General features: G+C 44.1%; 1 protein-coding gene across 1 annotated transcript in view; it reads left to right on the top strand.

Moving 5' to 3' along the window:
• CDCP1 (CUB domain containing protein 1) overlaps window positions 1–12,801 on the top strand; it is a 56,805-nt gene that overhangs the window by 19,858 nt on the left and 24,146 nt on the right. Inside the window, exon 2 of the mRNA XM_020872626.2 lies at window positions 7,059–7,262. Coding sequence (XP_020728285.2) covers window positions 7,059–7,262 — 204 coding nt within the window. The remainder of the gene's footprint in view (window positions 1–7,058; window positions 7,263–12,801) is intronic.

The following is a 12,801-nucleotide window of genomic DNA, read 5'->3' as shown; positions in this document are numbered from 1 at the left end:
GCAGTCTCCCCGGAAACCACACCCAGAGGCAGCAGATTCTGACTCGTCTAAAAAATTGTAAATCACATTTGGCAGTCTTTTAACCTGAACTGGCCACATCTGGGAACAGATAACTTCCTGGTGTTTCCCTGGTGAATCCCCTTCCTTGCATCTGCCTTACAAAGACGGAGGCTGGCAGGGAGAAGGAGTAACAGGGGCATCTGTATAATACCCTGTGATAGGTGATTAAAGAATGGTGAATAATGAATGGTGGTGATTAAAACAATTGGAAATTCCCGCCTGAGGAGTCGCTGGTGAGGCAGGAACTCAGCAAGGCATCCTAATAAGGAGAGGTCAGAAGGCAGGGGAACTGAGGATGAGAGCTGTGACTCACTTGCCCACGTGTGGCGCCTGCAAGCTCTCCAGCCCGCAGCCCACGCACTGCTAACGTAAGGGTCGCCTTGGTTTTCTTTCAACCCGTGAGCTTTTGAAATCACGCCTGAATCTGGAGCTTTGTCTGGGTTCCCGTGAACTTGGGTAATAGATCTTCAAAAATAACCAGACCAACGAAATACCAAGTTCCTGGGGAGACAAAAGAAAGAGACGCCCACCCATTTTCTTTAAATCGCAACGCATTTATCAAGCACTCAGATGTGCCAGCGTGACTGGTGGGGATAGGGTAGGGGGGTCGTGGTAGGAGGTTGAGATTGCTTCTACAGGGTTGAAATTTTCATTTCAAGGGGTGATAAATGGTGAAGAGCGGGCAAGAGGGAAGATGTGCAAGCAAGCATTTGTGATAAATGAGTTATAAGTTATTTTACTCAAGCAGTGGGGGTCTCTCTGCTACTTTTATTATGGTGAAATAAAAGTGAAAAGTGAAAGTTAGTTGCACAGTCGTGTCCGACTCTTTGCGATCCCATGGACTGTAGCCTGCCTGGCTCCTCTGTCCATGGAATTCTCCAGGCAAGAGTACTGGAATGGGTTGCCATTAAAAATGCCATGGACAGAGGAGCCTGGCGGGCTATAGTCCAAAGAGTGGCAAAGAGTCGGACACGGCTGAGTGATTGAGCACACACACAAGCGGTTAGCATTGGTGGGGGGCTGGGTAAAGAGGGTCCAGGTTTCAAGTATATACATGGTTGAATCATTATCTTCTCCCTCTGGCTGTCCCCCTCCAACTGGTTTGTTAATCATTGAGGATGAGGGGCAAGTACTTGAAAATGACAGGCCAGTGAGTAATGTGGCCTTGGCCACATGAGAACAGCACGTAATAAAAGATCCCCTCCTGCTGCAAAGGCAGGTAAGGCCTTCAGTGTTGCCTGGGCTCCAGACCCATGGTTGGATGGCATCACTGTCTCGATGGACATGAGTTTGAGTAAGCTCCGGGAACTGGTGATGGACAGGGAAGCCTGGCGTGCTGCAGTCCATGGGGTCGCAAAGAGTTGGACACAACTGAGCAACTGAACTGAACTGAACTGGGCTCTGGACCAGAGGGGATCCTCTGGTCTGGGGCACTGAAGGAGAGAGATGAACTAGGGCCTCACCATAGAGCATTCCAGGTTGTTCATCTCAAAGTCAGAATGAAGAAACATGGTTAGATGTTAAAAGTCCACCCAAGTGAGTCATTTAACTCATCTGACAAGGCTTCATCTGCTTTATTTCCAAAATGAGTTTGGATGAAAACCTGGGTTATTTAGACCTCAAAATAAAACAACAACAGAAGTAGCAGTTCATTAAGGAAGAACTGGCATCCTCAGTCATTAGCGTTGGGACATTTGGCTTTCCATCTGGAGAAAAAAATAAATAAAAGGGAATCCCTCCCTCCTACTGTAGAGATTAAAAAAAAAAGAAAAGTTTCCAGTTCAGACTCCTAGGTGCCACAGGGGCCTATTCTGACTTAGAACTTTATCATTTTTAAAGCCCTTCACAGATATTTAGTCTAGACTATTAACCCCCAGAGGACTTGGACTCTGGCTGCTTTTATCAAATCATTTGCACCAAGGATGGTCCCTGGAACATAGTTGTTGTTATTCAGTTGCTCAGTCATGTCTGACTCTTTGCCACCCCATGGACTGCAGCATGCCAGGCTTCCCTGTCCTTCACTATCTCCCGGAGCTTGCTCAAACTCATGCCCATTGAGTTGGTGATGCCATCCAATCATCTCATCCTCTGTCGCCCCCTTCTCTTCCTGCCCTCAATCTCCCAGCATCAGGGTCTTTTCCAGTGAGTTGGCTCTTCGCATCAGGTGGCCAAAGTATTGGAGCTTCAGCTTCAGCATCAGTCCTTCCAGTGAATATTCAGGGTTGATTTCCTTTAGGACTGACTGGTTTGATCTTGCAGTCCAAGGGACTCTCAAGAGTCTTCTCCAGCACCACAGTTCGAAAGCATCAGTTCTTTGGTGCTCAGCCTTCTTTATGGTCCAACTCTCACATCCGTACATGACTACTGGAAAAACCATAGCTTTGACTATATGGGCCTTTGTCATATGACCCTAGAAAATGTTCGAATGAATAGGTGACTTCAAAGAATTAAAAGAAAAAACAGTGAACTTCTGAAAGAGCTCATACATTTTTCTTTGGCTGTCGTTGATATTGGGATAGAGAGTCACACTTGCAGAGTTATTTGGGGGTACTGCTGAAAAGCAGGAGAGAAGATTTGAGCAGAGAAATGTTAGTGAGATCAGCCTTTTCTTCTCAAGACCTAATTTAAAGCTATATGAAATTATTACACTTACCTTGGGAGAAACTCAGCCCACCTCAAAATATTATTAAACCATATTTTAACTGTGGTCATGATTATTCTCTTTTCGTTTATTAAGTGCCTACTTTGTGCAGAAACACAGTCTTTCTCACACAAGTTTTCCCTCTTTTTTTTTTTTATTTATTAAGGTATAGCTTACACATAATAAACTTTACCAATTTCAAGTGCCCAGTTTGATGACTTTTGGCATTTGTGTGCCGCCTGTAATCACCATTGTGGTCAAGATACAGATCGGTTATTTCATCCTACACAGTCTCCTCTGCCTTCTTTGTTTCCATCCCCTCCTCCCACCTCCAATCTTAGGGAACCACTGATCTACTTAGGGTCTAACAGTCAATTAAAATAACAGTAATCAGGAATTCCCTGGAGGCCCAGTGGTTAGGACACTGCCCTTCCATTGCAGGGGGCCCCAAGTTCAATCCCTGGTCAGGGAACTGAGATCCCACAAGTTTCAAGGCATGGTCAAAAAAAAAAAACAAAAAAAACCCACCCAAAATACAGTAATTGTAAGAGTCAAGAATTTTTTTTAATATTTTTACCAAAGAGGAGAAATGAGAAAGAAATTGGTAACCTAGCCAGCCAGGCTGCAGCCCTGAGACAAATTGCAGCTTCACTGGACAATGAGTTAGCCCCCCCTGGAGGCCCAGGGTTGGGGGCCACGAAGACTGGGTATCAAAAATTTTTTTTTAACAAATAACGTGGTGAAACCTTTTCTTGTGATTACAGAAAAAGAAGGCAAGGGTTTACATATTCAGTTCAGATATACATCTGCCCCCTGGGTTTCTGTTCATGCATCTGGACTCATTTTTGTAAATATTTCTTTTTAAAAATTTTATTTATTTGGCTCTACCAGAACTTCACTGTGGCTTGTGGGATCTAGTTCCCCAACCAGGGGTTGAACCCAGACCCCCTGCATTGGGAGCATGGAGTCCTAGCCACTGGACCACCAGGCAAGTCCCTGGATTCATTTTTAATCTAGTATCTTAAAGAACCCCTGGGCCTTCCCCTTTCTCTCAGAAGATTCTCAAAGGCCATGCTGCTTGAAGATGAAGCAGTAAGTAAAGAAACTTCTGCCTCAGAGGATGTTTTATTTTTCTGAAACTACTAATTATAAAGCTCAGAGTCCCTGATTTATAAGGAACTAAAGAGTCCCACTAAGATCTATAGCCCAAACTGAAACACAGAAATGGTGATAAGTCTATGAGAAACTAAATGGTGCAAAGACAAGAATGTGGAGATTTTATATGGTGCTGTCAGGCGGGTCATCAATTCTGCATCCATGAGGGCACCCAACAGGCACCGTTTGGGTCCTAAGGCTATCACTGAGGAAGACAGGTAAACTCCTGCTGCCTTCTGTGGGCAGCAGCTTGCATTCTGGTCTCGGGAGGTGGGAATGAGTAACATGGGTCCTCTCAGAGGATGAACAAAAAGCAGGGGCAGGACTGCTGGGTTAGGGGTGGGGCGAACACTTTGGGTAACTGGTCAGGGAGGACAGCTCTGAGGAGGTGATCTTTGAGCTGAGACCCCAAAAAACAAAAAGGAACCAGCTTTTGGTAGAGAAAGAGCATTATAAAAATCAGGACCAGCACATGCAAAGGCCCTGAGGTAGCAAAGAGGCTTGACGAGTTCAGGGAAAAGGGCAAAGGTAGCCCATGCTCAGTGACCAAAGTGGAGAGGGATACAAGCTGAGGGTAGAGAGATAAGAAGTCCTGCTCCAAAACATGCACAACCTGAGCCCTCTTGGAAACAAAGTAACGAAGCCAGCTGTGCCCGTGTCCCTGTGCTTTGAGAAGTGTCACCGCTGGGCGGTAGCTGGGAATGCTTACATTGGCAAAATCGCTCTCTTATATCCTTGGACACTGATCATAGATGAGCTGCCTGGGAAGGTAGAGCTAGTCTAGCCCAACCTCCTCATTTTACAAAGGAAGGAACAGAGGCCCAGAGGGTAAAGTTCTTCCCTCATAACCTGGAGGAAATATTTGCAGTTCATTATTGTGACCGAAAGGAGTGGGGGTGGGGTGGGGAGTCCGGCTGCTTGCTGCTCAAAAGCCAATAAACAGGCCAGGTTGGTGGAAAGGAAAGTTTGCTTTATTTCAGGTGCCGGCAACTGGGGGGGTGGGTGGCAGACATCTGTCCAAAGGCCAACTCCTCCCACCACTGACAGGCGGCGGGGTGAGAGCATTTATAGGCAGAGTCGGGGGTGGGGGGCTTCATGCAGGAGCACGCACAGTCATCTCTGACAGTCATCTTCAGATTGGTCATCAGTGGTCTGACCAGCATCATCTTGGTTGTTTTAGGTACAGTTAATCTTCAGTTCCGGGTGCACTTGTTCCCATTTCTTCGTGGTCAGTTCTCAGAATTGTGGCAGCTCAAGTCCTGGGTACAGTCTGGTCATCATGTAGTTAACTTCTCCACCTGGGGTTTTGGTATCTATAAGACAGCTCACAGGATACACTCAATATTATCCACAGCCCCTGGGAAAGAACTAAAGGTCCTTGCCTGTGCTTAACGACTACATTATTGTTTAGTCATCTTTGACTGTTTCCCTTTGTTTCCACATTTTTCACTTCTCTGATTAAACTTGTTCTTTGACTGAAGTCTGACTAAAGGCAAAAGGCAGGCAGAGGATATGGTGGGGGGAGGGTGTGGCACAAGGACCATATGGTCCTGCTCTGTTTCATTATCTCAGGTTGAGAGATCAATTTCCACCCCCGTATAAAGAGCGGCTGGCAGGTGGGGCTGGCATAGAGTGAATGAGGGGGAGGGGGGTTCAGGGGAGGCTGACAAAAATCCAGATGTTTGATGGCACATAGCAACTGGGAGGTGGGAACACGGGCACATGTGTGCCTTGAGTGGGAGAAGTGAGTACAGCTCTTGAGCAGGCTTGCAGTTCTGGGAAAATGAAGTCACGTGGCTGGTCAAAAACTGGAAAGAACTCAATTGTCACTGAATGGGTGCCCAGATGAATAGATTGCAGTCTCTCCAGACAGTGGAATACTATGCAGCAATGAAAAGGAACAAACCTCAGATCCATGCAGTGACGTGAGTGACCCTCAGACATGCTGAGCAAAAGCAGCCAGCTGCTGTTTTGCAGGAAGGTCTAAGTCATGGAAAACGAATTGATAGTTTTCTGGGGCCAGGAGTGGAGGTCGGTGGCTAAGTGCGCCGAGGGAGCTTTTGCGGATGATGAACATTTTTATATCTTGATCGTGGTGGTATACACGTGTATACACGTGTCAAAAGTCTTTTAGGTCCTTCTTAATGTCTGTAAATTATATCTCAAAAAATTTGATTCTAAAAATTTTTAAAAGGAAAGGGGAAAGGAAAGCTTTTGGTTAAACTGTTCACTGGCTAAACGGTTATGGAGCACCTCTGTGAACAAGATGGGAGCACCTCTGTGAACAAGGTGCCATAATAGGTGCCAAGCGGCTGTTTGTGCCAAACATGGTGGGGCAGAGGACTGACGAGCCCCATGGTTCCCTCCTCCAGAAGACTGTCCCCCCATTCTCTGTACCCAGCCCGTCAGGCACCCAGAGACCACAATCAGCACCCAAGTCCAGGAAGGAACAGGGATCACTAAGGAGAAAAACAGCTCTTCCTTTTGGCCTGGGAGGACCTAAAAATCCCTCAAGCAGAGGGAATGGGAAGGAGATGGGACTGGTTCATCCTGACCCGGATGCACCCACCTCTCTGTTTAGTAACCAACCCCCATCTGTCTTGCTTGCTACAGTTTGCTCACATGATTTTGCTGAGCGCCAGCCTGAGGTCTGAGCAGTGTTTGGTTCTGACTTGCCAAGTTCATCGATCAGTATGTTTATATCTAATTTGTGCAAGTTTACCCAGCCTCCACTACTGCATATATGTGTGCACAGGGCATATGAGGCATCCTGGGCAGTGGACAGCAGCTTTTTACACATAAACATGTGCCTCTACAGAAAGACAGTTTCTATGTGTGGACTTTACCTACAGTCATACTGTGAAGAGATACGGCAGTTTCTATTTAATATTGCACAGATAGGGGTATCTGAACACATACTGCTCTGGACATCTAGAACATTGTATAATGCTTTTAATCTTTCGAGAAATGAATAAGCCATATCAGAGATGCATATCAGGGCCTAGCCCACAGTGGCCAGGTTCTTGTCCACAGGTAAGGATGATACTGTCATTTGGCATCACCCCGCTTCTCAGACCTGGAGGAAGGAATAAAAGGGTTCAGGAGACCATCCTCCTGGACCAGCTGAGGGGATGGCAGCAGGTAGGCAGCCCTAATTCATCCTCTTCACTCTATTATTTTTCTTCCTTCTTTCCTTCTGAAGCTTATGAGATTGATCTGCCACGTGGAAGCGGCATCACAGTCCTCCTGAAGCCCGGGACCCAGACTCTGCCAGTGAAACTTTGTTACATCATTTCTAAAAGATGGGAAACCACCCTGTCCATCAAAGCCGGAGAGAAAAAGGTCTTTTCCTTTAGCTGCCAGGATCCACATAATTACTTTGTTATTGAGATCCAGAAGAATATCGGTAAGTACTCACTCGTGGACTCTTTGGCCTCCCTGTCTCTTCTTTCCAAGCTAACCTAGGCTCTACTGCTAGAGAGGTGAGACCTGTTCTGAAATTCTGCACTCTCTTTAGCTTTTATGTGGCCAGTCACAGTCCTAAGCGTTTTGCATGGTTTCAGGTTTGGTTTTTTTTTTTTCCTTTTAATCCTCAAAGCAGCCCTAAGAGAAGTTCTCAGAGGAAGTCACTTGCCTAAGATGGCACAGCTGGTGTGTCTCAGCAAGACAGGAACCCCAAGCATTCTGGAATTCTGGATCCAGAGTGTCTGCCTGTGGCCACTGTGCCACACTGTCTCATGGCAGAGCTGTGGATCCTCAGGTGATGCTCTGTCTGATGTGCTAAAAACATCTGGCTGAGCAGGAGCGGAAGTCCAGGGAGCTGGAGGACAGAAGAATTGGAAGATTGAGGAGATAAGAGTGGGGCGGTGGATCCACTAGTTATGGTAGGAAAAAAAACCAGCAGCTTGCAGGCTGAGGGACCTGGTTTGACTTCAAGTACCAGGGCAACTGATCATGTGCCTTGATTGCATGGCTTCATATAAGTTACTTACCTGCTTTGCGATTTAGTTTTCTAGTCTGTAAAACAAGAGTCATTGTACCAACCAATAGGGATGTTTTCGGGATGAAATAAAATCATGGATTGAGGTGTATGACATACTGGCATGCAATAAACTACAGATACTTGGCATTATTAATGATAACTTGAGTTTGGGATAGGAGATTGGCGTAAGAAGTACTAATCAGGCAGAAAGAATTAAAGGTATATATACTTTCCCAGTTATTTTAAGGTGGTATGCCAATGAGGAACTAATAGATATATTAACAACAATGAGAACACTATTTTGACGTAATCAAAGTCATACTGAGAAAATTTCTTCACCTTTAACTGAAAATAGATGAATTGGAATAGATCATGAAGGAAGAGGAAGAATAAAATAAACCTTGAGAAGAAGGGATTCATAAAAACAAAAAGAGAAATTAAAGTACTTAAAAGCGGTTTTAAAAACTATGTTTATGGACTTCCCTGGTGGTCCAGTGGTTAAGAATCCGCCTGCCAATGCAGGGGGCCATGGGTTCAATCTCTAGTTCAACTGAGCCCATGCGTCACAACTACTGAGGCTGTCCTCCGCAACAGGAGAAGACACTGCAGTGAGAAGCTTATGTGCTGCAGCTAGAGTAGCCCCCCACTCAACACAACTAAAGAAAGTCCACACACAGCAATGAAGACCAGTGCAGCCCCCAAAAAAGTGTTTATAACTAAAGCCAAAACCTGGTTCTTTGTAAAGGCCCATTAAATAGACAAATCTCTGACTAGTCTCCAGGAAAGAAGAAAGAGAAATTGCAAATATTTAACAATGAATGTATACATGTGGATTTAATGACATATAGAAAGCAGACTGCTGAAACTATAATAGAGACTGATAATAATTGTGAAAATTTGAGTGACAAAATTATATCCAGAGAAAATTTTCTGGGCCACATTGACTCAAAGAAAGGGAGGAAACGTGAATATGTATATAATCAAGGAGGAGACTGGAAAAAGTGTCCAATGTGAAGGAGAAAGGTTTGGGTTTGTCAGAGATGATTTCACAGAAGTGTCCTATAAAACTCCAAGTAGCAGATAATTTCTGTGATATTTAAACAATTCCAGAGGAAGGTTGACAAACCTTTTTTGTAAAAGGCCAGAGAGTAAATATCTTAGATGTTATATGCCAGATGGTGTCTGTCACAACTCCTCCACTCTGCTATGACAGCACAAAACCAACCATAGACAATAGATAAACAAATGGGCAATGAACATCCTGTGTTTATTTACAAGAACAGATGTTTGGCTGAATTGAGCCTATGAGCTGTGGTTTGTCAAACCCCTATCTAGAACATTGAAAGAGGCGAAGTTTCACAGTTCATTTTCTAAGGTCCTTAAAACCCTGATGTCAAACTCTTCCACTGCATAAAAAGAAAATAGACTAATCTCTTATGAATATGCTTTGCCACCAAAATCCTAAGTAAAATAAAAGTATATCAAATCCAAAAATTGCATAGAAAGACCAAAGCAACAAGAGCAGGAGGACTTGTTGGAAAACAGGATTGTTCTAACCATTAGCCAATCAACTCAATGTACTGCAGCATGTGAGTATGTGAAAGGGAAGAATTTCACTTGATTTTTTTTTTTTTTTCTCAATTGTGTTTGTTTATTTTTGGCTGTGCTGGGTCTTCGTTGCTGAGCATGGATTATCTCATTTCAGAGCGTGGGGGTCACTCTTGATTGCGGTGTTCGGGCTCCTCATTGCAGTGTCTTCTCTTGTTGTGGAGCACAGGCTGTAGGCGCGTGGGCTTAGTAGTTGTGGCTCCTGGGCTTAGTTGCCCTGTGGCATGTGGAATCTTCCCAGACCAGGGATTGAACCCGTGTCCCCTGCATTGGCAGGTGGATTCTTAACCACTGGACCACCAGGGAGGCCCATACTTGATCATCTTAATAGATGATTTTAAATGATTTTAATAAAATGCTCTGGCGTGCATGCTCAGTCGCTTCAGTCATGTCCGACTCTTTGCAATGCTATGGACTATAACCCACCAGGCTCCTCTGTCCATGGTATTCTCCAGGCAAGAATACTGGAGTGGGTTGCCATGCCCTCCTCCAGGGATCTTCCCAACCCAGGGATCAAACCCGCATCTCCTGCATTGCAGGCAGATTCTTTACCACTGAGCCATCAGGGAAGCCCAAAACCACTCTCAGTAGCCCAGAAATAGAGGAATGTTTTCTTAATCCAGTAAATTGTATCCATCAAAAACCAACAGCAGAGACTTCCCTGGCGATCCAGTAGTTAAGACTCCGTGCTTCGACTGCAGAGGGCATGGATTTAATCCCTGATAGGGGAAGTTCTGCTTGCTGCACAATGTGGCCAAAAAAACCCAATAACAAGTATATTTAACTGTCAGACATAGAAGCATTACCAATAAAACAAGGAACAACATAAGGATTCCCACTGTGCATGCTTTTGGTCACCAGTATTCAAAAGTTCTGTTTAAGTATTTAGAGATAATCTTAATAAATACATAGGATGTATATGTAGCAAAATATACAATTTTGCTGAAAGACCAAAGAGAAAACGTAAGTAAATGGAGAGGTGTTCCCGTGGTACCTGATGAAAATCTCAGTATTTTTTTGTGTCGTGTCTCTCCAAAATTAATTTATGAGTTTAAATCAATTATAATTAAAATGTCAATGAAGCTTTTGCATAGGTGAGGAGACTATTGATATTAGGAATTCAAAGGAATGGTGTATTGCTATTAAAAGAATGAAGGAAATCTATGTATTAATGTTTGACATGGAAAGATACCCCTGGTCGTTTTGTTTCATGCAAAACAATGCAACTTTCAGTAGAATAGTTTATATAGTTTGTTGTTATTTAGTTACTAGGTTGTATCTGACTCTTTTTGGACCCCATGGACTGTAGACCGCCAATCTCCTCTGTCCATGGGATTTTCCAGGCAAGAATACTGGAGTGGGTTGCTGCTTCCTTTCCAGGGGATCTTCCCAAACCAGGGATTGAACCTGGGTCTCCTGCTTGACAGGCAGATTCTTTACCACTAAACTATACAAGGAAGCCCTTGTATAGTTTAATTTTACTTTATTAAATACATAGAATCATACAGAGCCTCAAGTTTGGACAGTTAGACACCAAAATGCTATCCTTATATTGTTTCTCTAGTGAGTAGGGGAGGGGAAGAGGTGACATCCATTGTCTTCTTTCTGTTCTTCTTTAATGTCATTTTTTTACAAGCAGACATTGCTTTTATAATCAGTTAAGAAAATGACTGCCATCTTGAAAAAGGAAAAAGATACCACAATCACATCTCACAAGACACATCTCATGAGACCCGTCTCACACACAGACCACACACAGTATCCTGAATAATAAAAACGCATGCTTGCAATTTTTGAAAATGATACGAAAATAGCATTTTTAGAATTATAAATCTACACACTGGAATTAAGTTCAGTGTTCTGCTTACCTCTGGTTTTTAAAAACCCTTCTGAATAAACATTCTGAAAGTTTCAAATGTTAGCCCCTCTGCTGTCATCCCTTCTTTTTAAAAAAAGAAATTTAAATTTTATTTTATATTAGATATAACTGATTTACAATGTCATCCCTTCTTGAATGACTCCATTAAAACTAATGAAAGTAGAAGTCTGTGCTGGGGAACTGAGGTGTGACTCACTTCAGAAATGATGCTTCTCCATCCTCTGGATAAGGAATCATTTGAGTTATTTAAACCTTTTTACTGGATGGGGAACTGAAGACTTGGAAGCTCCAAAATCACTGCAGATGGTGATTGCAGCCATGAAATTAAAAGACACTTACTCCTTGGAAGGAAAGTTATGACCAAACTAGACAGCATATTAAAAAAGCAGAGACATTACTTTGTCAACAAAGGTCTGTCTAGTCAAGGCTATGGTTTTTCCAATAGTCATGTATGGATGTGAGAGTTGGACTATAAAGAAAGCTGAGTGCTGAAGAATTGGTGCTTTTGAACTGTGGTGTTGGAGAAGACTCTTGAGAGTCCCTTGGACTGCAAGGAGATCCAACCAGTCCATCCTAAAGAAGATCAGTCCTGGGTGTTCATTGGAAGGACTGATGTTGAAGCTGAAACTCCAATACTTTGGCCTCCTGATGCAAAGAACTGACTCATTTGAAAAGACCCTGATGCTGGGAAAGATTGAGGGCAGGAGGAGAAGGGGACGACAGAAGATGAGATGGTTGGATGGCATCACCGACTCAATGGACATGGGTTTGGGTGGACTCTGGGAGTTGGTGATGGACAGGGAGGCCTGGTGTGCTGCAGTTCATGGGGTCACAAAAAGTCGGACACAATTGAGCCACTAAACTGAACTGAACTTGTGTGTCCATTCTGAAAACAAAGCTCTTAGCAACACATTAAAAAATGTCCACACAACCTGACACCCGCAGGGTCACATGACTGATGTCAGAGCTGTGGCTGAGAGACGGAGCTTTTTTGCTCCAGGTACTTGGTATGGAATTAAGTCAGAATCACTGCCTTAGTTGGGTTAAGTGATCCCATAAGAACACAGAAGCCAGTAGGAGCCACTCCAAGCCACATGGGAGGTGTAGCTGAAAAGTAGACCTGGCTTAATGCAAACAGTGACGTTTCTGTGAGCTCCAAAATGTTGATATTATCTTTACGTACACACAAAACCTAATTTTAGCTGCATTCGTCACCTCGTTATCTAACCTTGCTTTATCACTTGAGCAGTGCAGGGCCCAGGCAGGAGCACAAGTCAACAAACAACAGTCTGGGCTTTCGTCCTGGGAGCGTGTGCGCTGCGAGCACCACACAAGCCACCCGGACTCCAGGGCTCTTTGCAAAAAATGAGAGGCTTGATGTGTGACCGCAGAGGTCCTTGACAGCTCTGAAATTCTCCCGTAAGTCCTTGTCTAGTTGGCAGTAGTTTCACCTACTCCCCCGGAGCAGCAATGAAA

Source organism: Odocoileus virginianus, unplaced genomic scaffold, assembly GCF_023699985.2.
Source record: "Odocoileus virginianus isolate 20LAN1187 ecotype Illinois unplaced genomic scaffold, Ovbor_1.2 Unplaced_Contig_2, whole genome shotgun sequence".
NCBI classification, from domain to species: Eukaryota; Metazoa; Chordata; class Mammalia; order Artiodactyla; family Cervidae; genus Odocoileus; species Odocoileus virginianus.
Note: the sequence above shows the minus strand (reverse complement) of the source record. Positions and strands in the feature narration are given on the sequence as shown.